Source organism: Grampus griseus (assembly GCF_964374135.1).
Source record: "Grampus griseus genome assembly, chromosome: 18".
NCBI lineage: Eukaryota > Metazoa > Chordata > Mammalia > Artiodactyla > Delphinidae > Grampus > Grampus griseus.
In genome coordinates, this window is record NC_139012.1 from 64,277,308 (window position 1) to 64,305,267 (window position 27,960).

At 46.5% G+C, this 27,960-nt stretch overlaps 1 protein-coding gene across 1 annotated transcript; it reads right to left on the minus strand.

Annotated features, from left to right (window-relative positions):
• Positions 1 to 27,854, minus strand: TMEM272 (transmembrane protein 272; the record flags this gene model as incomplete). Its single annotated transcript, XM_082675634.1, is given in 4 exon segments — positions 1 to 252; positions 256 to 345; positions 5,442 to 5,524; positions 27,761 to 27,854. Coding segments are annotated over 4 exon segments (519 nt in total).
• Between the last annotated feature and the right edge of the window lie 106 nt (positions 27,855 to 27,960).

A 27,960-nucleotide genomic window follows, 5' to 3' on the forward strand; every position in this document is an offset into this window, starting at 1 on the left:
TCAGTCTTCCTCAGCAGCAGGCCTCCACCTGGACCACACGTGGACACAGCTGCTGCCCAGCACAAGTAAGCCCAGCACGAGGACACCTACTGCAAAGATGTACAGGGTTTTGTCACAGTAATCCTGAGGCTGCTGGAAAGGTGGAATAAAATCTGGCAGGTAAACAGAAAAGACCCAGTAATTTCCCAGAAAGAACCAGAGGAAGGGGAAGAGGCTGAGAAGGTGGATGTAATATTTGTGTGCGTTCTGCCTCTAGGGATATACATCGTCGTCGTCATCATCAATCACCACGGCCTTGGACAGAAGCCGCCTCATCCTGGTGGGGTTGTACAGTAGGAGAGACATCTGGGTCGTGGTAGGGAGCCAGGGATTGGAGGGCAGAGCAACAAAGGAGGGGGAGGAGAGGGGACAGAAGGTAGGAGAGAAACAGAGAAAGATTCATTAGGAAAAGTGCACACACTGGAGTTGGAAATGCTGCCAAGGAGTGAAATTTCATTTGGAAGAATGAGAACTGGCGAGAATGAAGGCATCAATCCTTAGCGTCCTTGGTGGCATTCTATAGGTGTGTGAATTGCTTTGGACACGGGATTCGTTGACTGAGGTTCATCTCTGCGCCCAGAGTCTCCCTGTTGCTCTGGTTTGCTTCCTTAGCCTTGAGGTCAGTTCCTTGGCACCCCCTGGCTCCAGTGACCTGCTCTGCCTCCCTCCAGTGACCACCCCCTGGATCTGGTCATCATCTGGAAGTGCCCTCCTCCCCGATCCCAACTAAATGGTAGTTGTTTAAGCTGCCCCGTCTGTGGGATCTTGTTAAGGCAGCCTGAGCTGACTAATACAGACACGAAGTATTTTTAGGCGTATTGTTCTATGTAAAACAACCCTATGGAATGCACACCACTTTCCTCACTTTAGAAACAAAGGAATTGAGGACCAGTTGGGTGAACGAGTTGGCCAAGGTCACGTGGGTCAAAAGTGGAAGCGCCAGAGCATAACACCAGGTGTGTCTTCAGCCAAAGCTGGCAGGTGCCCTTCCCACCAAGCCCTCCTGTGTCTCTCAGACTCAGGAGAAGTTCCACTGAATAGCCTCAGGCCTCAGGCTCAGTATGTTAAAAACATAACTCAGTCTTCCGTATTCATTTGGTGACATGTCCAAGCTAGAAACCAGGGATGCTCTCAGCTCCTCACCCGATATAACCAATCAACAGCGACCATGCTGGGTGTACTTCCAGTAGTTCTCCCCTACTAGAACGGAAGGGCAGGGTCCAGCTATTCTTGGTACACTGCTGTACACCCAGCCCAGCACATGTGTGGGGTGTGGCCCATCAGAGAAGTGCTTGAAGTTCCAACAGTATGGGGCTGCTTCTCATCTCCATGCCCGGACTGTGTGCTCATGCTATCCTGGGACCCCTCTGCTCCCCAGCCTGACTCTTTCATAAACATCCAGACAGGTATCACCTCCTCCAGGAAGGATTCCAGTATCTCTCTTTACTGGGTTAGAAATCTTCTTTGTGCTTATCTGTATTCTCTTATTTTCTACACTGAAAAGTTATCACTTATGAAAGATAACGAAACCTAAGTGAAGTGATTAGGCCAGCATTTGGCCTGTATGATCTCATTTAATGCTTATGCTAACCTAGGGGCTGTATATTATTATCCCTGGTTTGTGGATGAGAAAACTAAGGCTCAGAGAAGTTAAGTCACTTCACCCAGGTCCACAGTGAGTAAAAGGATGAGATGGATGTCGGTCCACACCTCTGACCACCACCTACACCATACTACCCAGGTGCTTAAATCAAAGCTATTAAGTCACAGGGTTTTGTTTGTTTGTTTGTTTGTTTGTTGGGTTTTTTTAACATGTTTATTGGAGTATAATTGCTTTACAATGGTGTGTTAGTTTCTGCTTTATAACAAAGTGAATCAGTTATACATATGTTCCCATATCTCTTCCCTCTTGCGTCTCCCTCCCTCCCACCCTCCCTATCCCACCCCTCTAGGTGGTCACAAAGCACAGAGCTGATCTCCCTGCACAGGGGTTTTTTCCTAAACTGGGAAAGTGCTCCCAAATGGTCCAGTTTCCCAGGCTTTCTAGGAATAAGATTTGTAGCCTGGTTGGGAGGCAGAACATAAGAAAAAGGAAGTGAGGGCTTAAAGGGGTCCAGAGAGCCACTCACATAGAGCTGATGCATCCAGGGAGGGCTTCCTGGAAGAGGGGGTATATTCTGAGCCCCTGTGAGCAGGGAGAGGTGGGAATGTGAGTGGCATGGCAAAGATGAAGGGTGGTGGGTTTGGGAAACAGGAGAAAACCAGTTGGGAGGAGCAGGGCAGCCGAAGAGAAGGACTATGAGCTCGGGCAGGCGTGGGCTGCACAGGAGCTCAGCCATTTACCCTGCGGAAACCCAAGAGAAGCAACCTTTCCGCTTCAGTTCCCCCATCTGTAAGCTGGAGCTGACAGCGCAGCTCGGGGTTCAGTTACTCAGCACCATTTCCCTTCCTAGTAGGGTCCCATTCCCTGGGGGCTGGCCCCCACTGTCACGTGCATCTGGAGGGGGAAATCCCAGGGCCTGTCCTCCCTGGAGGCGCCTTCTCCACACCAGGGTCAGCCTGGCACCCAAGGTCCAGGGACCTAGCCACCTTCCCAGGACTGGTTTGTGGGCACCTGATGCCAGGAGAGAGGAACTCTCTGGGGTTCATTTCACTTCACTGCTGGCCCAGAGCAACTGCCCGGGTCTCACAGCCCACGCTTCCTGGAGCCACCTGGTTCCTTCCTTTCACCAACCTTTGAAGTTGCGAGCTTTTTTAACAAATTACCTCTCAGGTTAGCCAGAGCTGATTTTTTGTTCCTTATATTCAAAAAATCCTTTCTGATACAAGGACCTGCCTCAAAGGGGCATTGTGAGAACTGAATACGTTCAAAATGGGGGCCAGGCCCTTAGCACGGCACCTGGCACATAGCAAGTGCTCATGGGGTGGTAGCGATTATTACTAAGAAGTGGGGTCCTGGAAGATGAAGTGGAGTGTTAGGTAGACAAACGGCCACTAAGTCAGTGGTTTTGAAACTTTTTTTCAACACGGTGCTCAGTAACAAACACACTTTACGTCACAGCCTAGTAATCGGGTAAGCGTATGCCCTGGCTGGCTCAGAGAGGTGCCAGTTATGCTGTTTTCCTGGCGTGACTGTTATTAAAGCCCCCCTGTACTCTCAACAGTGTCCCAGTTGGGATGATAAATTACATGGTCACCTTACCATACACACACGTGTGCATGTATATCACACGATACTTATCAGGCACTAATATTTTCTATTCTATTTTTTGTTTGTTTGTTTGTTTTCACGGTACGCGGGCCTCTCACTGTTGTGGCCTCTCCCGTTGCGGAGCACAGGCTCTGGACACGCAGGCTCAGCGGCCATGGCTCACGGGCCCAGCCGCTCCGCGGCATGTGGGATCTTCCCAGACCGGGGCGCAAACCCGTGTCCCCTCCATCGGCAGGCAGACTCTCAACCACTGCGCCACCAGGGAAGCCCTATTCTATTTTTTTAAAGTGATCACAACCTACTAAATTCATTTCAGGATCTTCTAATGGTCATGATCGTCAGTTCTTAGGTGACCCTCGGAAACGTCCACCCACTTCTCTTCAATACAATGCAATACGGTGGTGCCGTCTGATGCATCTCAGAGATGCTGCAGTGTTCCGCGGGGGTTAAATAGAAAGCACTGGCCTCACTAGTAAACCTCTCTGTCTGGGGATTCTATAAGCCTGTTTGCTATTGCTCTCATGGTTGTGGACTCACTGTGTATTGCCTCGCTGTGATAAGCACAAAAATTTAATTTGGCTTCAAACAGTTCTAGATTGCCAGGAAAAAAATCAATGCTGCTTATTAGGGCCCTGGTTTGTTCATTAAAATAAATTACCTTTGGGTTCTGGGCTGGCTTTCATAAAGGGCTGGCTTTCATAAAGGAAAAGCTTGCTGTTATTAAGAGGAACGGACTCCATGGACGGTAGTATCTCTAAAGGTAAGTTCTACCTTGCTCTACCTGATCATGAGGTAGTCCAGCGAGAGAGGGTGGGGCAGAGGTAATTACTGCTGAAAACTCTGCCCTTGTTTTGAGCACCGCTATGGCACTCAATCCATCAGAGCTTTCTTCTAACACTCTGGGGCCACATAGGCAGCCCTGTTGATCTAAGAGCCGTTGAGTTTCCTTGGAGCTAAACAGAGACGCAGGTAGATCCCATCAGGATGTTAAGAGAAAGGATCCTGTATTTATACATTCCAGAACATTGCCCACCAGACCGCTGCCAAAAGAGGAGGGTATTTGACAGTGAGGTGATCTCAGACACTAAAGGCTCCAAATGCTTGCTCCAAATCAGACATGTTTCCCAAGACAGAATAGAGCTGGTGGCTACCGACTGCATATGAGAACAGCCATCTTGAAGACATTCCTTTGACGTCTCAGATCAATATCATGACCAGTGCCACTGGGCAGCCTCTTTTGAAGGCCCCCAGCACCAGAAGGAAGCTGACAAAGAAATCAGACAATGGGTCCAAATGAAATTTTATATATGGCACTCGATTCTGTTTGTGTGTGTGTGTGTGTGTGTGTGTGTGTGTGCGTGTGCGTGTGTGTGTGTGTGTGTTATTGCTTCATTCTTATGAAACCATTTTGGAAAAACGGACACTCGTGTTTTCTAGCTTTTGATATAGAAAGCTTTGAGGTGGGCTTGGATGGCTGGGAAGGGTCACTAATAAATGGAGGTAGACCTAAGGTACTTTTGGAAGGTGTGACATTTCTTTGGGCTTGGAATTTTGAAAACCTAACCGCAGACTATGCAGGACCTTTGATATTCTTTTTTCCAACACTCTTCCTGTTTCAACATATGTCAATACAACCCATGAGCAAATCAGCTCCCTAGACTGATATAAGCTTGTGAGTCACAGACGTCGCCCCCAAACATCGGAGTTTAACGTGTGATTGATGATTGCAGCTAACAAATTCCATGCTAGTCATTTGAGAACTAAGAGCTATGGTTAAAAACAGAAATAAGAACTGCTAAAATCGAACCCATTTTAACCAGATGCAAACTCTACTGCCCTATACAGGAAACTTTTTTAAAAAGAAGCACAGAGAAAGGCCACGATTATGGCTGAATTCAATGGTATAAGTAATCGGCAGTCGGTAACTTCTCTGCATCAATTGTAGTCAGACCAAAGCCACAACTTAGCACATTGAACTCGGGGCAGCAGGAGGGAAGTTCTGGGTGAAAATTCCTCATTTGGAAAAATCCAAGTCTCTGCGGCAGGTATCAGGATCCACCTGGCCCTGTCGTTTCAACAACCCTGCGCTTAGGGGAAGCTGTTCTGTTAGCAAACAATTAAAGGATGCATTCCACAGTGCCTTGAGTTAAATTTCAACAAGAACTACAAACAACTGATAAATAGACATTACCTTTAAGGCCCTGATGATCTCAACCAGTAGCAAGTATAGAGGGATGAGGGGGTGTACGGGACAGTCCTCCAAAAACGTCACTCCTGCAAAGGGGACAGAACAGAAGATTGAGTGAAATGCTTTCAAGAACACAATGCCGGTTAGGAAAATGAAGTAAATGTCTACAAAAGCCAAAACGTTAATGACACAAACTGAAGCTCGACCCCTGCTCAGGGAACCTGCTCAGTCTCCCGAGCCACCCAATCTTCAGCATGCTTACCGGACAGAACGGCAGTCCACTGGACATCAGAGCTGGGGGCAAAGGTCACTGCACCACTCTGGATATTAGCTGGCTACAGGTATGCCTTGCTTTTATGAAAACAGTGAACAACAACCCGTGTTTCCAATCAATGATTCATTTTACCAAAGGATCCAAAGAATCCCTTTAAATATCCAGGCTTTTTTTTTTTTTTGGCCACACCGTGCAGCATATGGTTAGTTCCCCAACCAGGGATTGAACCCGTGCCCCCTGCAGTGGAAGCACGGAGTCTTAACCGCTGCACCACCAGGGAAGTCCCTATCTAGGCACTTGCTTAAAACAAGATCCAATTTATGGGTCACGTCCCCAAAATGCATCCACTGTGTAATATAAGGCTCCCATTTACCCTGCTTCCAGGGCCCACAGGGCGGGGATTTGCCAAAAGAGGACACTTCCTCCGTGTGCAGAATCCTGTGCTATATTTGTTGCAGGCAACATATGATCATCATTGACCAATTCACTCACCCAACCCCAAGCTGGGATACGTGTTTACTGACAAATCCTTAGTCACCGTATTGGAAAACTACCAAACCCACACCCTTTCTTATGGTGATTTTTCTCACCATAGCAATGCTTTCTCTCTACTTTTCTCAGGGCTTTGTCTCTTGGCCTATTTAACCAATGATGATATGATGTATTATTTAAAATATAAGAAAGCAATTCCCATTTCCCTCAGTGACCAGTCTGGCTCCAACGACCAGTCTTCGGATGGGTCCTAACACATGTCTTGGCTGTGCAGAGACATTAACTGTTCAGTACGTGCCCCTCACATTTCCCAGCCCCCTTGTGGGTACCCAGGACTGTGGGACTTGTGCTAGCCAACAGGCTATGAGGATTTTTGGGGCCAAAGCATTTAAAAACTGACACATGATCCTTCGTTTTCTTCCCCTGCTTCGACCATGTGGAAACCATGGGCTGAGATGGTTAGTGCTCAAGACTGAAGCAGCTTAGAGTTTTACATCATCAAGTCACTTGGGGGAGCCTTGGGGAGCCCTGGAGAGGGTCCTGATCCACGTTGGAATTTGCATGAGCAAGAAATAAACCTCTGTAACCAACAATGACCTACTGTATAGCACAGGGAACTCTACTCAGTATTTTGTAATAACCTATAGGGAAAAAGAATATGAAAAAGAGTGGATATATGTGTATGTATAACTGAATCACTTTGCTGTACACCTGAAACTAACATAACATTGTAAATCAACTATAAAATAAAAATATTATACTCAATGTAAAATAAATATTAAATTTAAAAAACTTTTAAAGAAATAAACCTTTGTAGTATTAGGACACTGAGATTCCAGGATTGATTTGTTCCTGCAGCATAGTTAAGTCACCCTGACCAATACGTTTGTCAGCAGAACCCAAGAAAGGGGATTCTCACTGTAGAATTAAACTCTTCTGTTTAGGGGGACCTTCAAGATGGTGGAGGAGTAAGACGTGGAGATCACCTTCCTCCCCACAAATACATCAGAAATACATCTACATGTAGAACAACTCCTACTGCACACCTACTGAACGCTGGCAGAAGACCTCAGACTTCCCAAAAGGCAAGAAGCTCCCCACGTACCTGGGTAGGGCAAAAGAAAAAAGAAAAAACAGAGACAAAAGAATAGGGACGGGACCTGCACCAGTGGGAGGGAGCTGTGAAGGAGGAAAGGTTTCCACACACTAGGAGGCCCCTTCGCAGCCGGAGACAGGGGTGGTGGGGGGGAAGCTTCAGAGCCATGGAGGAGAGCACAGCAACTGGGGTGCGGAAGGCAAAGCGGAGAGATTCCCACACAGAGGATCGCTGCCGACCGGCACTCACCAGCCCAAGAGGATTGTCTGCTCACCCGCTGGGGTGGGCGGGGGCTGGGAGCTGAGGCTCGGGCTTCAGAGGTCAGATTCCAGGGAGGGGACTGGGGTTGGCTGCATGAACACAGCCTGAAGGGGACTAGTGCGCCACAGCTAGCTGGGAGGGAGTCCGGGAAAATGTCTGGGGCTGCCGAAGACGCAAGAGACCATTGTTTTGGGGTGCACGAGGAGAGGGGATTCCTCCTCTGTCTGCCCACAGAACGCAGAGCACCACCTAACCAAGCTCCGGAGATGGGTGCGAGCCACGGCTATCAGCTTGGACCCCAGAGACGGGCATGAAACGCTAATGCTGCGGCTGCAGCCACCACCAATCCTGCACAAGCACAGGTCACCATCCACACCCACCCTGTGACCCTGTGCAGCCCGCCACTGCCAGGGTCCCGTGATCTAGGGACAATTTCCCCAGAAGAACACACAGTGCGCCTCAGGCTGTTGCAATGTCATGCTGGCCTCTGTTGCCGCAGGCTCGCCCCGCATCTGTACCCCTCCCTCCCCCAGGCCTGAGTGAGCCAGAGCCCCTGAATCAGCTGCTCTTTTAACCCCGTACTGTCTGGGCGAGAACAGACACCCAGCGACCTACATGCAGAGGCGGGGCCAAAACAAAAGCTGAACCCCAGGAGCTGTGCGAACAAAGAAGAGAAAGGGAAATCTCTCCCAGCAGCCTCAGGAGCAGCGGATGAAATCTCCACAGTCAACTCGATGTACCCTGCATCTGTGGAATATCTGAATAGACAACGAATCGTCCCAAATTGAAGAGGTGGACTTTGGGAGCAACTGTAGACTTGGGGTTTGCTATCTGTGACTGATTTGTTTCTGATTTTTATGTTTATCTTAGTATAGTTCTTAGTGCTTGTTATCATTGGTGGATTTGTTTAATGGTATGGTTGCTCTCTTTTTAAAAAATTATAATTATTTTTTAATTTTTAAAATTTTAATAATTTTTTTCTTTTTTTTTTTTTCTCCCTTTTCTTCTGAGCCATGTGGCTGACAGGGTCTCAGTACTCTGGTCTGGCTGTCAGGCCTGAGCCTCTGAGGTGGGAGAGCCAAGTTCAGGATATTGGACTACCAGAGACCTCCCAGCTCCATGTAATATCAATCAGCAAGAGCTCTCCCAGAGATCTCCATCTCAACGCTAAGACCCAGCTCCACCCAACCACCCCATGCCAAACAACTAGCAAGACAGGAACACAACCCCACCCATTAGCAGAAAGGCTGCCTAAAATCATAATAAGGTCACAGACACCCCAAAACACACCACCAGACATAGCCCTGCCCACCAGAAAGACAAGATCCAGCCCAACCCACCAGAACACAGGCACCAGTCCCCTCCACCAGGAGGCCTACAGAAGCCACTGAACCAACCTTAGCCACTGGGGGCAGACACCAAAAACAACGGGAACTACGAACCTGCAGCCTGTGAAAAGGAGACCCCCAAACACAGTAAGTTAAACAAAATGAGAAGACAGAGAAACACAACAAATGAAGGAGCAAGGTAAAAACCCACCAGACCAAACAAATGAAGAGGAAATAGGCAGTCTACCTGAAAAAGAATTCAGAGTAATGAGAGTAAAGATGATCCAAAATCTTGGAAATAGAATGGAGAAAATACAAGAAACGTTTAACAAGGACCTAGAAGAACTAAAGAACAAACAAATAATGATGAACAGCTCAGTAAATGAAATTAAAAATTCTCTAGAAGGAATCAATAGCAGAATAACTGAGGCAGAACAACGGATAAGTGACCTGGAAGATAAAATAGTGGAAATAACTACTGCAGAGCAGAATAAAGAAAAAAGAATGCAAAGAACTGAGGACAGTCTCAGAGACCTCTGGGACAACATTAAATGCACCAACATTCAAATTATAGCGGTCCCAGAAGAAGAAGAGAAAAAGAAAGTGTCTGAGAAAATATTTGAAGAGATTATTGTTGAACACTTCCCTAACATGGGAAAGGAAATAGTCAATCAAGTCCAGGAAGCACAAAGAGTCCCATACAGGATAAATCCAAGGAGAAACATGTCAAGACATATTAATCAAACTATCAAAAATTAAATACAAAGAAAAAACATTAAAAGCAGCAAGGGAAAAGCAACAAATAACATACAAGGGACTCCCCATAAGGTTAACAACTGATCTTTCAGCAGAAACTCCACAAGCCAGAAGAGAGTGGCAGGACATATTTAAAGTGATGAAAGGGAAAAACCTACCACCAAGATTACTCTACCCAGCAAGGACCTCATTCAGATTCAACGGAGAAATTAAAACCTTTACAGACAAGCAAAAGTTAAGAGAATTCAGCACCACCAAACCACCTTTACAACAAATGCTAAAGGAACTTCTCTAGGCAGGAAACACAGAGAAGGAAAAATCCTACAAAAACAAATCCAAAACAATTAAGAAAATGGTAACAGGAACATACATATCAATAATTACCTTAAATGTAAATGGATTAAATGCTCCAACCAAAAGATATAGACTGGCTGAGTGGATACAAAAACAGGACCCATATATATGCTGTCTACAAGAGACCCACTTCAGACCTAAGGACACATACAGACTGAAAGTGAGGGGATGGAAAAATATATTCCTTGCAAATGGAAATCAAAAGAAAGCCAGAGTAGCAAGTCTCATATCAGACGAAATAGACTTTAAAATAAAGACTATTACAAGAGACAAAGAAGGACACTACATAATGATCAAGGGATCAATCCAATAAAAAGATAACAATTGTAAATATTTATGCACCCAATACATAAGGCAAACGGAGTACCTCAATACATAAGGCAAATGCTAACAGCCATAAAAGGGGAAATTGACAGTAACACAATCATAGTAGGGGACTTTAACATCCCACTTTCACCAATGGACAGATCATCCAAAATGAAAATAAATAAGGAAACACAAGCTTTAAATGACACATTAAACAAGATGGATTTAATTGATATTTATGGACATGCCATCCAAAAACAACAGAATACATTTTCTTCTCAACTGCTCATGGAACATTCTCCAGAATAGACCATATCTTGGGTCACAAATCAAGCCTTGGTAAATTTAAGAAAACTGAAATTGTATCAAGTACCTTTTCCAACCACAATGTTATGAGACTAGATATCAATTACAGGAAAAAAACCTGTAAAAAATACAAACACATGAAGGCTAAACAATATGCTACTGAATAACCAAGAGATCACTGAAGAAATCTAAAAGGAAATCAAAAAATACCTAGAAACAAATGACAATGAAAACATGACAATCCAAAACCTATGGAATGCAGCAAAAGCAGTTCTAAGAGGGAAGTTTATAGCAATACAATCTTACCTCAAGAAACAAGAAAAATCTCAAATAAACAACCTAACCTCACACCTAAAGCATTTACAGAAAGAAGAAGAACAACAACAAAAAACCCCAAAGCTAGCAGAAGGAAAGAAATCATAAAGATCAGATCAGAAATAAATGAAAAAGAAATGAAGGAAACAATAGCAAAGATCAATAAAACTAAAAGCTGGTTCTTTGAGAAGATAAACAAAATTGATAAACCATTAGCTAGACTCATCAAAAAGAAAGGGAGAAGACTCACATCAACAGAATTAGAAATGAAAAAGGAGAAGTAACAACTGACACTGCAGAAACACAAAGGATCATGACAGATTACTACAAGCAACAATATGCCAATAAAATGGACAACCTGGAAGAAATGAACAAATTCTTAGAAAAGCACAACCTTCCAAGACTAAACCAGGAAGAAATAGAAAGTATAAACAGACCAATCACAAGCACTGAAATTGAAACTGTGATTAAAAACCTTCCAAAAAACAAAAGCCCAGGACCAAATGGCTTCACAGGCAAAATCTATCTAACATTTAGAGAAGGGGCTTCCCTGGTGGCACAGTGGTTGAGAGTCCACCTGCTGATGCAGGGGACGTGGGTTCGTGCCCCGGTCTGGGAAGAGCCCACATGCCGTGGAGCGGCTGGGCCCGTGAGCCATGGCCGCTGAGCCTGCGCGTTCGGAGCCTGTGCTCCGCAACGGGAGAGGCCACAACAGTGAGAGGCCCGCATACAGCAAAAAAAAAAAAAAAAACTCAAAATGGATGAAAGACGTAAATGTAAGGCCAGACACTATAAAACTCTTAGAGGAAAACATAGGCTGAACATTCTATTACATAAATCACAGCAAGATCCTTTTTTACCCACCTCCTAGAGAAATGGAAATAAAAACAAAAATAAACAAATGGGACCGAATGAAACTTAAAGGCTTTTGCACAGCAAAGGAGACCATAAACAAGACAAAAAGACGACCCTCAGAATGGGAGAAAATATTTGCAAGCAAAGCAACTGACAAAGGATTAATCTCCAAAATATACAAGCAGCTCATGCAGCTCAATAACAAAAAAACAACCCAATCCAAAAATGGGCAGAAGACCTAAATAGACATTTCTCCAAAGAAGATATACAGACTGCCAACAAACACATGAAAGGATGCTCAACATCATTAATCATTAGAGAAATGCAAATCAAAACTACAGTGAGGTATCACCTCACACCAGTCAGGATGGCCATTATCAAAAAATCTACAAACAATAAATGCTGGAGAGGGTGTGGAGAAAAGGGAACCCTCTTGCACTGTTGGTGGGGATGTAAATTGAAACAGCCACTATGGAGAACAGTATGGAGTCTCCTTAAAAAACTAAAAGTAGAACTACCATACGACCCAGCAATCCCACTACTGGGCATATACCCTGAGAAAACCATAATTCAAAAAGAGTCATGTACCACAATGTTCATTGCAGCACTATTTATAAGAGCCAGGACATGGAAGCAACCCAAGTGTCCACTGACATGAATGGATAAAGAAGATGTGGCACCTATGTACAATCGAGTATTACTCAGCCATAAAAAGAAATGAAATTGAGTTATTTGTAGTGAGGTGGATGGACCTAGAGTCTGTCATACAGAGTGAAGTAAATCAGAAAGAGAAAAACAAATACCATATGCTAACACATATATATGGAATCTAAAAAAGAAAAAATGGTTCTGAAGAACCTAGGGGCAGGATTGGAATAAAGACGCAGACGTGGAGAATGGACTTGAGGACATAGGGAGGTGGAAGGGTAAGCTGGGAGGAAGTGAGAGAGTAGCACTGACATATATACACTACCGAATGTAAAACAGATAGCTAGTGGGAAGCAGCCGCATAGCACAGGGAGATCAGCTCGGTGCTTTGTGTCCACCTAGAGGGGTGGGATAGGGAGGGTGGGAGGGAGACGCAAGAGGGAGGGGATATGGGGATATATGTATACGTATAGCTGGTTCACTTTGTTATACAGCAGAAACTAACACGACATTGTAAAGCAATTATACTCCAATAAAGATGTTAAACAAAAAAGCACTCTGACTTTTTATCCATATTTTGGAGAATAAAATATTTACATGTTTAATTTTCATAAGTTAGGCCACCTGTAAAGTACTGTGTGATATAATGTCAATAAAGTACTTAAAATGGCACTTCAATGTTTTATTTAAAACCATATATCATGCACTTTTTTTTTTTTTTTGGCTGTGTTGGGTCTTCGTTGCGGTGCACGGGCTTCTCATTGCGGTGGCTTCTCTTGTTGTGGAGCACAGGGTCTAGGCGCGTGGGCTTCAGCAGTTGTAGCACGTGGGCTCAGTAGTTATGGCTCGTGGGCTCTAGAGCACAGGCTCAGTAGTTGTGGCGCACGGGGTTAGTTGCTCCGCGGCATGTGGGATCTTCCCGGACCAGGGCTCGAACCTGTGTCTCCTGCATTGGCAGGTGGATTCTTAACCACTGCGCCACCAGGGAAGTCCTGAAACTTGGCTTTCTTACATTTGGTTGGTCCATGTGACAATCCCTATGAAATGAGTGGAAGTATGATTCTTGGATTAAACGATTTTTCCAAAATGAAAAAGCAAAACAGCCGTGGTAAAAAAAAAAAAAAAAATTTCTGATTAAATGGCATTGAAAGTTTTAGCTTTGAGTTGACATTTTATTTCCCACGAAGGCCTTGGTACTTAAACAGAGGAAGTAAAGCATTTTTCTATGACTATACCGTATTCCATTGAAATGAATAAACATTTCTAGGTATAGAGAGACCTACAAATTCAGGGTGAAATCAGAGTAAAATCAAATACACACATTGATCCAATCATCAGCCTACAGAGGCCTGCCTCTATAGAGATCTCTGATGTTCGCTGAAGCCATTATTAGATGGAAGTACTTTCCAAGCCTCAAGAAAACCTTTTCGCTCAAAGACCTTTAAATATCAGTACTTGATGCCAGAGTTGTTGGGTAGGAGCTGCTTTTCCATTCAAAGTCCAGCTGTGAAATGAACATGAGTAATGACTTACACACCTGCTCATTGCTAATGAATAAAAACAGCTGCTGATCGCAGCAGAGCCAATCAGCACACAGATGGCTCAAAAGGACCCTAATAAATGTAATAAAAGCATCTTTCCCTGGTGTGCTTTGTGCACTGCCTGGGACCTCTAGATTTTCTTTCTGACTGACCTGCAGTACCACAATTACCCTCTTCAGGCTTTAGAATTCTCCCCAATACAGTTGGTAAAACTGCCAGATGTAGTGATTTGGGGGGGGGGGAATATTATGGAAGTTTAAAAATTATTTTTAAATATGTTTATTGTGATAAAGTATATATAACAAAAATTTTTGCCATTTTAACCATGTTAAGTGTACAATTCAGTAGCACGAATTACATTCACAAACATGTGCAACCATCACCACTATTTATTTCCAAAACTTGTTCATCACCGTATATGGACACTCTATTAACAATTTAGCGGTAATTCCTTGATACCCACTGCAGGCAGCGGATGTAGCGATTTTAATATACCGCTATGGGAATTGGCCTTGTGGGATCTTGCCTCATTTATGCAGCCATGTTAGCGAGTGAATTGTTTCGGTTAAGTTCATTATTCAGATAACTGAATCACAGGTTCCAAAAGCTTACTTTTTACTCAATAAAAAAAAATCTATCTTTTACCAATAAATTTTTGCATAGGACATTTTCTTACGGGGAACTCTTAAGCAGAGTATACCTGACACCTTGTAACTCTTCTTGATAAAGCAGAGCCGTATAATAAATGTTCACTTTCAAATTGCCCTATAATGATGACAGCTTCAGGGCCTGCTGAACCGGCTGGATTGTTTGCCCTGACACCAGATCGCCCCAGACTACTTGGCTATACGAATTCTGTGCAAACTTGAGAATTTTATTTTGTTCTTTTATTTCCTATCAAGCTGTCAGCTTTCACTTGTTACAAACCTAAGAGTACTGTTTTTATATTCATTTTTGGGTTTAGTATTGTCGATTTTTTAAAAAATCGAGGTGAAATTCACATAACACAAGATGAACCATTTTAGGTAATGATGAACCTAGCGGCAGATCAGGAATAAAGACGCAGACATAGAGAACGGACTTGAGAACACAGAGGGGGAAGGGGAAGCTGGGACGAAGTGAGAGAGTACCACTGACATATATACACTACCAAATGTAAAATAGCTAGCTAGTGGGAAGCTGCTGCATAGCACAGGGAGATCAGCTAGATGCGTTGTGATGACCTAGGTGGGTGAGATAGGGAGGGTGGGAGGGTGGCTCAAGAGGGAGGGGATATGGGGATTTATGTATACATATAGCTGACTCACTTTATTGTACAGCAGAAACTAACACAACATTGTAAAGCAATTATACTCCAATAAAGATGTAAAAAAAAAAACGAAGAACCATTTTAAAGGGAACAATTCAGTGGCATTTAACGTATTCACAATGATGTGTAACGATCACCTGTATCTAGTTCCAAAACATTTTCATCACCTCAAAAGGAAACACCATCCCCATTAAGCTATTTGAATACCTGGTGCTTTTTGTTTGCAACAATTCCTATGTCCTTTTTTTTTCCTTCCGATGCCCTTTTAATTTCTGCTCCAATATGCTATGAACTCGGAGCCTAGAGCACCATGCTTGCTAGACCTCTCTGTAAACAGGCGTAGCTAGATTCCACGTGCAGAGCTTGGAGGCTCCCATCAGCAACATTCAAGGCTGTGAGTTTAATTTCACTGACGTGAAAACGATTTTTGGCTACTCAAGGAGTTTCCCACCTCCTCAACCTTTCCTCAAACTTCATACTTCTGGATAATTGAGATCATTTAATATATGTGACTAATGGAAATATTTACTCATTCATTCAGCAAAAGAATGTACAGAGCGCCGACAATGACCATAGCCTGACATTCGTTTTTCATATTGATCCACGTGGGAGCATAGGAACTGGGAAGGGTCCTTGGGAAAACTCTCGCCCAGGGGCTCCCAAACTGGGCAAGAGGTACCACAATCATCTAGGGACAGAGTTTTAAAAGCAGATGTGTCCTCACCGCAGACATACTGCAGCAGTATTCCCCAGGGCAGGTCCCAGAACTCCGTCTTTTTAAAACATTCAGCAAGTACTTTTGTGTGACTCACGTGTGTCTGCAAATCATCAGCCTGGCCAGCTCTTCCTAGTGCACATTTTGCTTTTGTTTGTGTCTTTTTTTGGCCACACCCCAAGGCTCGCGGGATCTGAGTTCCCCGATCAGGGACTGAACCAGGGCCACCGCAGTGAACGCGCCGAGTCCTAACCAGAGGACCGCCAGGGAAGTCCCATCGCACACTTTATGTTTAATGATGGAGTACCATCGTCCTGGCCGGACATGGCTGGCCTGGGGCATCCAGCAGCTCAGAGGCCAGCTCGCCCGGGAAGGCCATGGACAGCGGGAGAGCCATGGAAGTGCAGAGCAGAAACAGGAAGCAGGCTGTAAGGGAAGGAGCGAGAGCCGGGTCAGAACAGAGACTCTCATTTCCTTTCCGCTGCACTTTACTTACACCTTCCGTGAAATCTGCCCTTCTCTCAAGGCAGCAGACGGGGGAGGAGGTCACCGCTTGCCTGGGGCTTCCGCAGGAGAGGCAGGGCGTGCACGCCAGGACTTGCATCTCTGAGACAGCTGAATGTCTCCTCTGATCAGGCTGCCAATTCAAAGGCCCAGATTTCCTGCACGACCTCTCCAAAGACTGACAGCTTCTAGAAAAGGAGTTCATAAGCTGCTGCTCTGCCAGTGCCAGGATGCCAGAAGCCACCGGCGTTCACGGAGCCAGGCGGCATCTACCCTGTGCTTCCTGGGAGCCTGTACCCACTGCAGATGGCTCTTCCCTACCGTGCATAAGGTTCACTGACAACTTGCTTTATCACTTAAGGAATCTGCTTCACAAAGTCTTTTTCCCTTCCATTTATTTATGGATTATATATCCCATAGTATATATTAGACGGTCTCCTACAACTTCTTACTGATACACAGTGGAACAGAGCTCTGAACTGGCTTGGGGTTTTTCTTCCTATTCATGCAACCAATTCACCCTCTGGCACTGGGAAAGGACAGAGTCACGCAAGTTAGACAGATCTGTGTCCAAATCCCACCTCCGTCACTCATTAGCTGTGTGGCTTTGAGCGAATTAGAATTAGTTGGCCTCCCTGAAGCCTCATCATTCTCTTCTGTAACGTGCGTTAGCAGATGCACACACAAGCTCACTATACAGCAACCATTATGATTTTAGGCAATTACTTCCCCTTGTTGGTTCTTGGTTTCCTTGTCTGTTAAATGGCCTGCAGATATAGGTTTTACTTGGTCAGCAATTTTTTAAATTATGAATTTGAATGTCTCTTGGGTAGGACGGCACTCCTGTTCCCACGTTTAAAGTTTAGACAGCATCACACATTTATGTTTTCTGCTAGGTCAGGCGCCAGCCCTGAGAGCAGAGAGAGGGTCTCTGAGGTAGATGGCATGGTAGCCTCCTGAGCTTCCAGTCCGTCCTCTCCAGGTAATCACCCCATTTTGTTCTGGTCTCCCCACCTCCCCAGCTCCCCACTCTCCTATGCAGTTCATGTGCTCTGGTACAAGCTGACTCCCCCTGGGCTTTTGAGAAGGACATGAGGCTTAGCCCTAAGTTACTGGCAGAGTTGCACTCACTGGATATGTTTCTGGTTGGTGGATGGGCTCTTGGCTCGTTCTGGGCCAAGGATACTCAAGGGGAGGTTGACTGAGAGAAAGGTAAAAAAGCTTTCTCACTCTTCTGATAGAACTTCCAAGAACAAGGCTTCTCTCCCTCCCTGGACACTGGTGAGAAAGCAAGGTGCTCTGGGGGCTGCTGGCCACCATCTTGACACCGAGAAGGGAAACCAGCCTGAGGATGAGACTGACACGTGGAAGGCAAAGTGGAGAGGCAAAAAGTAACTAGGACCTCAGTGGCATCCGTCACCCACTGAATCACACCACTCATGAAGCTGAACTACTCCTGGACGTTCCATTGACATGAACCAATAAATCCCTTTGTTATCTGTGCCACTTTGAGTTGGGTTTTCTATTACTTACACTGAACCCACTTTATTTTTTTTTTAAGTTAATTTTAATTTTATTTTATTTTTGGCTGTACTGGGTCTTCGTTGCTGCATGTGGGCTTTTCTCTGGTTGTGGCGAGTGGCAGCTACTCTTCCTTGTGGTGCATGGGCTTCTCACTGTGGTGGCTTCTCTTGTTGGGAGCACGGGGTCTAGGCGTGTGGGCTTCAGTAGTTGTGGCACATGGGCTCAGTAGTTGTGGCTCACGGGCTCTAGAGTGCAGGTTCAGTAGTTGTGGTGCACGGGCTTAGTTGCTCCGCGGCATGTGGGATCTTCCCGGACCAGAGCTTGAACCCGTGTCTCCTGAACTGGCAGGCCGATTCTTAACCACTGGGCCACCAGGGAAGCCCCTATTTTTATTTTTTTAATTTATTTTTGGGTGCATTGGGTCTTTGTTGCTGCACGTGGGCTTTCTCTAGTTGCGGCGAGCGGGGGATACTCTTCGCTGTGGTGTGCAGGCTTCTCATTGCTGTGGCTTCTCTTGCTGCGGAGCACGGGCCCTAGAGCACACAAGGGCTTCAGTGGTTGTGGCACATGGGCTCAGTAGTTGTGGCTCGCGGGCTCTAGAGCACAGGCTCAGTAGTTGTAGCACACGGGCTCAGCAGTTGTGGCGCATGGGCTTAGCTGCTCTGCGGCATGCGGGATCTTCCCAGACCAGGGATAGAACCCATGTCCCCTGCATTGGCAGGAGGCTTCTTAACCACTGCACCACCAGGGAAGTCCTAAACCCACTTTAATTAATTTAATCTACTAGGTCCATTCCAGTTTCAGATTGTCAAACATCTCAGATCTATTTGTGAGTCTCAGTCACCTCTGGAGGCTGCAAGTGTCTGCAGCTAGGAACCTCACAGCCACACCACTAAATCCAAGCTCTGACACTAATTCTCCAAGCAGAGATGGACATGGCAGGGGTCATCCCTCTTCTTCAAGAAGCCCCCTTAAGTTGCCCTTCATGCCAATCTTGACCTTTACTTCCAGGAAATGCCCAAAAAAAGGGCAGGCATGCAGACTGATTTGCCCCAGTTTTCACTCCTCCCCTCAAACCACCCTCCTCTGAATTAGCTATAATATTTACTGATCATCAGAGCCGGCTTCCTGGGTACACGACCTGGGCAGTCACATGGGGTTCTGTGCTGAGGAGGACCTTGCACTTGGTTTACTGCTCTTCTGTTGCGGTCTTGAATTTCTCAATGAATTTTTCTTTGAATCTGTACTTTGTAAGTGAAGTCTGATGGGACAATGGAGCACAGGTGTGAGCAGATACATGTGGTGAGTGTGGCTGCCTGTCCTGGCTGTGTTCTCCAGTTCTGCTGGGCCCACGGGTGTGGACGTTCAGTAAGACTCAAAATGAATATAAAGTAAGTGTGTCACGTCTTCAACTGAGTGAGCAGGGGCACCGACAACCCTGAGAGGCCACCTTTTTCATTTGAACCAGAACTTGCTTCAAACGCAGACAGAAGGCAGTGGTGTTCTAAGTAACACAAATGACCAAGAAGCCCTATCACATCCTTTCTTATACAGGAGAATTCCCTGAATCAGCCAACCACTCACCCCAAAGTGATGACACAGAAGGAAGGGAAAGATAGGGCAATCCCTAGATCTGTTTCTGTTCAGCCCTTCCTTACTCATCAGTAAGCAGAAGGTAAAGGGTGTTGGTAGAAAGCACGTGTATCAAGAAGTGAAATGAAAAGAGCTGCATTACTTTTGTGTATTATTGCCACTGTTCTGGTAAAAGCCAAATACACATGCATGTAAGAGCTACGAAACACAAATCGTGTGATTTTTGGTGATTCTACATCTGGGTTAAATGCTCTTATAGTTGCATTTAAAACTGTCGTTATAGGGAATTCCCTGGTGGTCCAGTGGTTAGGACTTGGTGCTGTCGCTCCTGGGGCCCTGGGTTCAATCCCTGGTCCGGGAGCTAAGATCACACAAGCTCCATGGCTGACCCCCCCCGCAAAAAAATGTCATTATATAATATTAAGGTGAATGGTAAACTTTATGCTAATAATTTTAGATTGTTAATTAACAAGTTTTCTTTTTTCTTTACTTAAAATGTCATTAAAAGGCCAACGAAAAATACTATGACAGATCAAAAGAGACTATGGAAGAAAGGAAAAAGCTTTCTCTTTCAGTACCTTGCACAGGGCTTTTTTCCTGCTTTTTGAACAAGGTTTTCTGCCTTTTCATTCTGCAACTGGTCCTGGCAAGTTCCGCAGCGGGGTGATCTGTTGATCATGGGGAACACAGCACTGCCGGCAATGTGGCTGATTAAAGGGAGAGTGTCAATTAATATAGCCACCTCTGTTTTAATTCCCAGTTTACAATGGGGATCGAGGAAAAAATGTCCTGCTGATACGTGACAGACAAGCAGGAAGCTGAGAAACCCCATCTCTGTTTCTGGGCTCGAGCTTGTTATCACAGTGATAAAGTGATCAGCATCCCGGAAAACCCTTCACTGCTCTGGGAGCTTGTGACAGATGGTGCCACCTGGCCACACGTGTAATCCAGGTGTTCAGTGACACAGAGGCCCCTGTCACGCAAGCTTCCTACCTCGGAGCAAGGCTGAGAGAGACGGCTGGGGCCAGAACATTCCTAAGGACCACCCAGAGGAGAGTAGGACCACTCGCCACCTAGAGCCAGATGGCCCGGGCTCACATCCCACCCCCTGCCCTACAGTGTGGATGGCTGGGCTCTTCAGCCCTGAGGTGTCAGTGTCCTCATTTAAGACATGAGCATAATCATAGGACTTTCCTAAGAGACTTGTTAAAATGATCAAACGTCAGAAGCCACGTAAGGCACTAAACACGAGGTCTGCTACACGATAAACACTGTGTAAATGTTGGCCCTTATTATCATCATCGTTATTCTCCCTTCATGATGGAAGGGGTGTGGCTTCTCTTTTATCTCAGACACTACCTCCCCCAGCCCTTCCCCGGGATCAAATAGAGAACTGAAGAAACAACAAGCGAGGGAGACCTGGGGGGTCCCACGGACTTCGAATGAGCAGTGATGGGATGCCTCTAAACCTGACATCACTCCCTGAGCCCATCTGCAGCCCAGGCTTCATCAGCACCAGACTCTCTGCGTCACCACCGTCAGGGTCTCAGGCTCACTTCCGCTCTCACCCTTGCAGATGTAATTCTGAGATTCCCTTGGGCTACTCCGGACCTAAGAAGTCAGAATCTCTGCCAACACGACCTAGGAATCTGTGTTTCCAAGCAACTCCACCAGTGACTTTGAAGTAGGCGTTCCACACGCCACCCTTTTTATAAGCAGTGCTGGAGATTCTAAGCCAGGCCCTCCTTAGTGTCTGTTTGCTCAGCGAAGTGCGAGGTGTTGGGGCCACGCGGGGCTGTGGGATTTCACTGGAAGGGAAGTAACCAGCATTACTCACACGGGGACCTCTTTACCACTCAATCCTAATGAGGACCCCTCAAGCCACAGCCAGGGACTGGAACCCCTGCTCCCGCCCCCGTATCCCCCCGCATCCCAGGAGAGCTGGTACGCAGTCTGGATGAGGACAGCCCTCTGAGACAGCAGCTGTGTGTCCTGCTGGCCTTGCTCAGGCCAGGACGGGGGTTTGATAGCAATGACCACCTCTAATAAATACCTCCCTGCCTTCGATTCCAATGTGGCTCAGAGGGCCACATCCTGGTTTCTGATGAAATGAGTTTCTATCAAGTCCATTCAAAAGAACTGAGTGAAACTGCCAGGTCAACCAAGGGTCCCAAAGGAGAAAATAATTCGGAATTAGAGCAACGGTGGGAGAAGGATATTAGGATCGAGAGGTTGGAGCTGAACCATTCTTTATGCCAAGAACACAGAAGAACTGATTCCTGACAATGAAGGCTGTGAAAAAAGACGCCCTGAAAGGACAGCCTCCCGGGGCGGTGTCAGGATTAACCAGCTCAGGGCTCCCGCTCACATCCTGCAGTGGGTTTAACGCTGCTGCTCTCACCGTCATTTGTTAAAGACATAGTAGCACCTAGCTATCAGTCCAAATACATGACCAGAAGTATCCAAAGCATTTTTAAAGGGAGCAATTTTGGTAGAAGTGGGTGGCTTCTAGCTTAGACTGCTCTCCAGGATCTCCAGAACCTGGTTCTTTTGAATAGCAAGTGTAACCCCTGCTCTCTTGCTTAAATAGTTTAATGGGGAAACTGAGACCAGGACCCAGCAGCTTTTCTCTGCAACACCACCTTTTGGGGGCTCCACTCAGCGACCAAATACCCAGGAGGCAATTGGCAAAGGGTCCAGGAGGATAAACTCAAACTAAAGTCCTCTTTCCAAACTGCCCTCTCCATTTCCCTGCGTCTATAGAGGCACCAAAGCCTCAGTCACCTGGGCCACTTCTGCCCTCTCCTGGTACATCCAGTGATTTTGTCTCTGCCTCACTTTTTGCATCCTTCCCTCTTCTCCAGCCCTGCATCAGCACCCGCATCACCCTCTCACCTGGCCTGTTCCTCAGCCCCCCACTAACTCGGCAACACAGACCTCACAACCCCATAAGGGAGATGAGATGTGCACCCAGGGGCCAATACAGATCAGTGTGTGAGAGGGGTCACGAGAGGTGCGTGAAGCGGTCAGGAAGCCCAGGAGACGGAGGAGTCCCAAGGAAATCAAGCCTCCACCTTCCAGGAGGAGGTGATACTGGCACTGGGCGTTGATGAATGGGTAGGGTTTGGACAGGTGGAGTGGCTTTTCAGTCAAAGGGAAGATCCTAAAGGAAAAGATTCAAGAAGAAAAGATCAGGGTGGGTTTGGGGGAGTGACAAATCCTCCCGTTTAGCTGAGCATAGGTCATCCATAACAGGTAAGTGGGAAATAAGACTGGAACAAGGTATTGAGAACAGAGGGCATTTCCAATCTACATCAGGGCATTTGGATTTTATTAGGAAGATCAAGGGAGTTGTAGGATTTGGAGCTGGGAAGTGACATAATCAAAGTCAAACCACTGGAAACAATGAGGCCAATGGAATGGAGATGACAGCTGAGACCAGTGAGAAGGCTGACCCATCGTTTATCCTGGAGGGCGATCACGAGGTGTAGGGGGGGCAGGCTCTCGAGTACCAGTTAGATGCAGTAATAAAGGAAAGAAAGGAGTAGAAAATGGCGCAAGTGCTGAGCTTGGGTGACAATAATGGTGGTGGCATTGACAGAAATGGGAGAAATGGAAAGAGGAGGAGCTTTGGGGAAAGGACGTGTTTGGTTCAGAACTCACTGCATTTAACGTGCTGGGAGAACCTACTGGAATCTGGGAGCCCCTAGCTCCAGGATTTTCTAAAACCACCTCCATTGCCCACGTGACTTGCCAAGGGCTTAAGACTCTCCACCATCCGTGTAATAGGATGATATAGTAACAAGAATCATGCTGACAGGTGTTAGAATCTTTTTTCTGATCCCCGACAAGAGATGCCAAATTTTGCGTCTTGGAGCCCACTGAGGGCAATTCCCTGGGATTGTCCCAAGGGAAAGGGATGGAGGAAAGTGCCCAAAGGGGAGGAGCAATGGGGCGGAGCGGTGTGCACGGGTGGGGAGACCTCGTAGGCTGACGAGTGAAGTTCTTGGAAGGCTCTGCGGGTGGTGGCCCTCTTCCTCGCAGCGTCCAGAGGGAACTGCTACAAGGAGCACCTAGGGAGGGGCCACCAGGCCCCCCGGCTTGGAAAGACCCCAACATCCCAAGCTTGGCGCAGGTGCTGGCCCCATGGTAGGGACAGAGCGCACTGCTACGCGGTCTGTGCAGGAAAGATGGGGTGGGGTGAGGCTAAGGGATGAGTGAAGGTGGAAATCCCTCTTGCCTGGAGGAAGCGATGCCCTTTTCTTGGAAGACAACTTCCTAAGTTGTGTGTCCTTGAGGCTACCGCTACCAGGAGGGAACCTTTCAGAAGCTGCACAAAGAGTCTGTATAGGCCTATGATGGCTTTGCCCGGAGAGCAGGAGCCTCCCCTGCCCCAACCCGCCAAAGAGGTGGACATGATCCCCCTGCCCCACATCCTGAATTCTGTGACCGCAATGCCCAAGACTGATTTTTTTTGCTGGCAAGTAGGAACGTGAAGTCAGTTTAATTTTACCTACAAAAGGAGAAGTTTTCAAGTTTTAAAAGCACATTAAAAAATCGGGAGGGGGGGTGGTCTTCCCTGGTGGCGCAGTGCTTAAGAATCCGCCTGCCAATGCAGGGGACACGGGTTCAAGCCCTGGTCTGGGAAGATCCCACATGCCACGGAGCAACGAAGCCCATGCGCCACAACTACTGAGCCTGTAAGCCACAACTACTGAAGCCCGCACGCCTAGAGCCCGTGCTCCCCAACAAGAGAAGCCACTGCAATGAGAAGCCCGTGCACAGCAATGAAGCGTAGCCCCCGCTCGCTGCAACTAGAGAAAGCCTGCGCGCAGCAACGAAGACCCAACACAGCCAAAAATAAATAAATAAAATTAATGAATTAATTTTTAAAAATAAAATAAAATAACGCGCTATTTCTCACAGTCAGAATTGTAGCATAAACTGCCTCTCGACACTCAGTATGTGGACTTTCATGAGCCTCTGTCCACCTCCCTGGGGGCTGAAACACCCAGGGTCACGGGCCTCTGGTCCAGTCTCAGGGTGGAAGGCCTCTCCCCCAGTGTTCCCCTGTGCCTGCCTTCACTGAGCTGCCATCTCCAAGTGGTGCTAAGAGGGCTTCCCAGGACGCCGATAGGTGCCCTGACCTGGGTTCAGCGTACCAGTCGCATTTAATTGTGTCATCCCGTGATGGCCAGAGGCTGGCTGCACACACCGCACGTGCATTCATCAAGGTTTCATTGCTTCCCAGTTATTAAATCGATCCTCCAGGCCAGCCTCAGGGTGCAGGGAAGCAGCCGTACTACAGCAGAATGAACTTGATGGAAGGAACGTGTGAGACGGGGAGGCTGACGGTCAGGGCTGGGCCGTGGCCCAGGAGAGCTTTCCTGGTGGCTGGGTGGGGTCTGAGGCCGTGACAGAGACTGCCCTGCTCCCTCGATGGACAGACAGATGGAAGGGTCACTCCTTCAGGCCTCAAGACCCTCCCCTCCCCTCCCCTCCACCACTTAGCTAACTTCACATGTGGATAGGGACCAGCTGCCAATCCACCTAAAGGGAACATCTGAAGATTGTTCTTAAAATAGAACTTTGCTTTGTCATTACATAAGTATGTAGTACTTTACAGGAAATGTAGAAAACCATATAGAAGAAAATGTAAAAGTCACTGGAAAGGAAAACGCTGTGGTGTAGACGCATCTAGGGCAGCATTGTAAGAAATTCAGGATAAGACCAGGGAAGCTTTTTTCCAGTCTAAATTCTAAAAGAATTGTTAATTGTGAAAATTCTCAAACATTCAGATACCTGCCACTCAGTTCCTCTTGTCTATATGCTTCCTGTATTAAGTTTTTAAACTTTTTAGTTGGAAATCATCCCAGTGTGTATTTCCTAAGGACAGGGACATTCTCTTATAACCTTAGTACAGTTGGCAAACTTCCTTAAGTTCACATTGAGAGAATACTTTAATCTACTGTCCATATTCCAATTGGGTTGGATCCAATCTGAGGTCGGGTATTGCCTTTTGTTGTCGAATCTCCTTGGTCCTCTTGAACCTAGAACATTTCCACAGACTCTATTTGTTTTCTATCATGTTGACATTTTTGAAGAATATGTTTGCTATGGACTGAATGTTTGTGTCCTCTCTAAATTCATGATGAAACCTTAGCCAAATGTGATGGTATTTTAGGAGGCAGGACATTTGCGAGGTAATTAGGATTAGACGAGGTCGTGAGGGTGGAGGCCCCACGAATGGGATCAGTGCCCCTATCAGAGACAAGAGAGACCCTGCTTCCTCTCTGCTCTCCATCACGTGAAGACACAGGGAGAGTCAGCAGTCTGCAACCTGGAAGACGCTCTCACCAGAACCCAGCTTTGCTGGCACCCTGACCTTGGACGTCCAGCTTCTAGAACGGTGAGGAATAAACCTTTGCTGTTTATACGCCACCAGTCTATGGCAAATTGTTACAGCAGCCCAAAAGGGCTAAGACAGCAGTCTCCACTTCGGGTTTGCCCCTGTTCCCTTGTGTTTGGATTAAGGTTGTGCCTTCTCAGCCAGACTTCTGCACAGGTGATGGCCATCCGTCCCTCGGTGGTGATGTTAATTTTGAACCCGTCAGAGTTTTCCCCAATTTTTCCACTGCATAATTACTATTTTTTTCTCCCTTCCAACCAATAATGCAGTTTGGAAGGCCCAGGGGAAAAGGGGAACCTGGTGTTTTTGTCTGGCTGCATTTTCCAGGGTGAGAAGGGAAAGAAGAGGAGATGACACAGAGGTGAACAGGGGTCCACTCACAAAGGGTCTTTCAAGTGATTTGAAGCTCACCTTCTCTTCTGCAGGAATGGGTCCAGGACCATTGCCCCCACTCTGGCCCGCATATAGTAGGTAGGCTCCAGAGATGCAGGGGGCTGTGCGACCTAGAGCCATTGCAGGGAGTAAAGTGTCAGGCTGTGTCTGAGGAGGATGAGATGGGGGTTGGGTACATTAGCCAGAGGAGGCGCTTGTATTGGGAGCTGGTGGTTCATTCATTCACCCATCTAGTCATTCGGTGGACAGTTACTACACTCCTACTACGTGCTGGGCACCATTGGAGGTGCTGGGGATGCAGCAGTGAACGAGCTGTCCTGAGAGGAGAGGGAGGTGGGGAGTTGGTGATCATACATGGGTATCAGCATGTCAATACCATAGTCACCAGGCACCCATCCATCACCCCCTTGTCTCCTGACCCTATACCTTAGCCCACTCTACCCTCTGCCTGCTGTTTCCAAATATTACTGCTCTAAGATAAGTTGCTTAAGACTTCCCACGAGGGAGATCAGCTCGGTGCTTTGTGACCGCCTGGAGGGGTGGGATAGGGAGGGTGGGAGGGAGGGAGACGCAAGAGGGAAGAGATATGGGAACATATGTATATATATAACTGATTCATTTTGTTGTAAAGCAGAAACTAACAAACTAACACACCATTGTAAAGCAATTATACTCCAATAAAGATGTTAAAAAAAAAAAGAAATTAAGGTTAAAAAAAGAAAGAAATTAAGGTTAAAAAAAAAAAGACGTCCCACGAGATTCCCTTTATTCACACATCATCTGTATAAAAGACAGACCACATGTCTCAGTAGGAGGTAAATGCTTTCACCCCAAGGAGCCCCAAGGGCTGGGATTTGTTTTAAGGATATTCCAAATGTTATGATATAGCCTGGGCCTTCTGTAATGTGGCCCAACCCCTCTGGACAGAAGGGCCCCACCAGGAGATGGTGGGGAAAGTCCAATTTGGCAAGGAGACAGGGTAGGATGGGGGTGCGGGAAGCCACCCCAATCCAAATCCACTCACATCTCCCTGCACGTCCCCTAGCTCCGCTGCCATTACATGTTGGTTGTATCAGTGACTCCATTCACTCAAACATTTTCCAAACACAGATTATGTTGAAAATACATCCTGTGCACTACGAAAAGCTAAAGGTTCTTAAATAAGGAGTAGAAGTAGGGGCATCAACAGAGGTCAGGACACTATCCCCTCCCAGGTCTACCCTGGGGCCACCCTGAGCCAAGCACAGACCACCCACAGGGTTCACTCTGGGCTCTAACAAGTCATGTGATTTCAGAAGCCCAAATCCTTCAAAACTAGGACATTTCTCAGAGCTGTGACTCACCACGGCTGGCAGTCTTAGAAATGCACCAATGACACGCCTCCTCCACACCCCGGCACTGTTCTCGCCTGCTGACGAAGTTCTGGGAATCAAACATAATTTATTCATAATTTATTAGAAAAGCTGTGGCAGGACTGACACGGTGCCAATTAACCACCTCTGTGCGTGTCACCTGTGCCTGCAGGTGGCCTCAATCAGCCTGG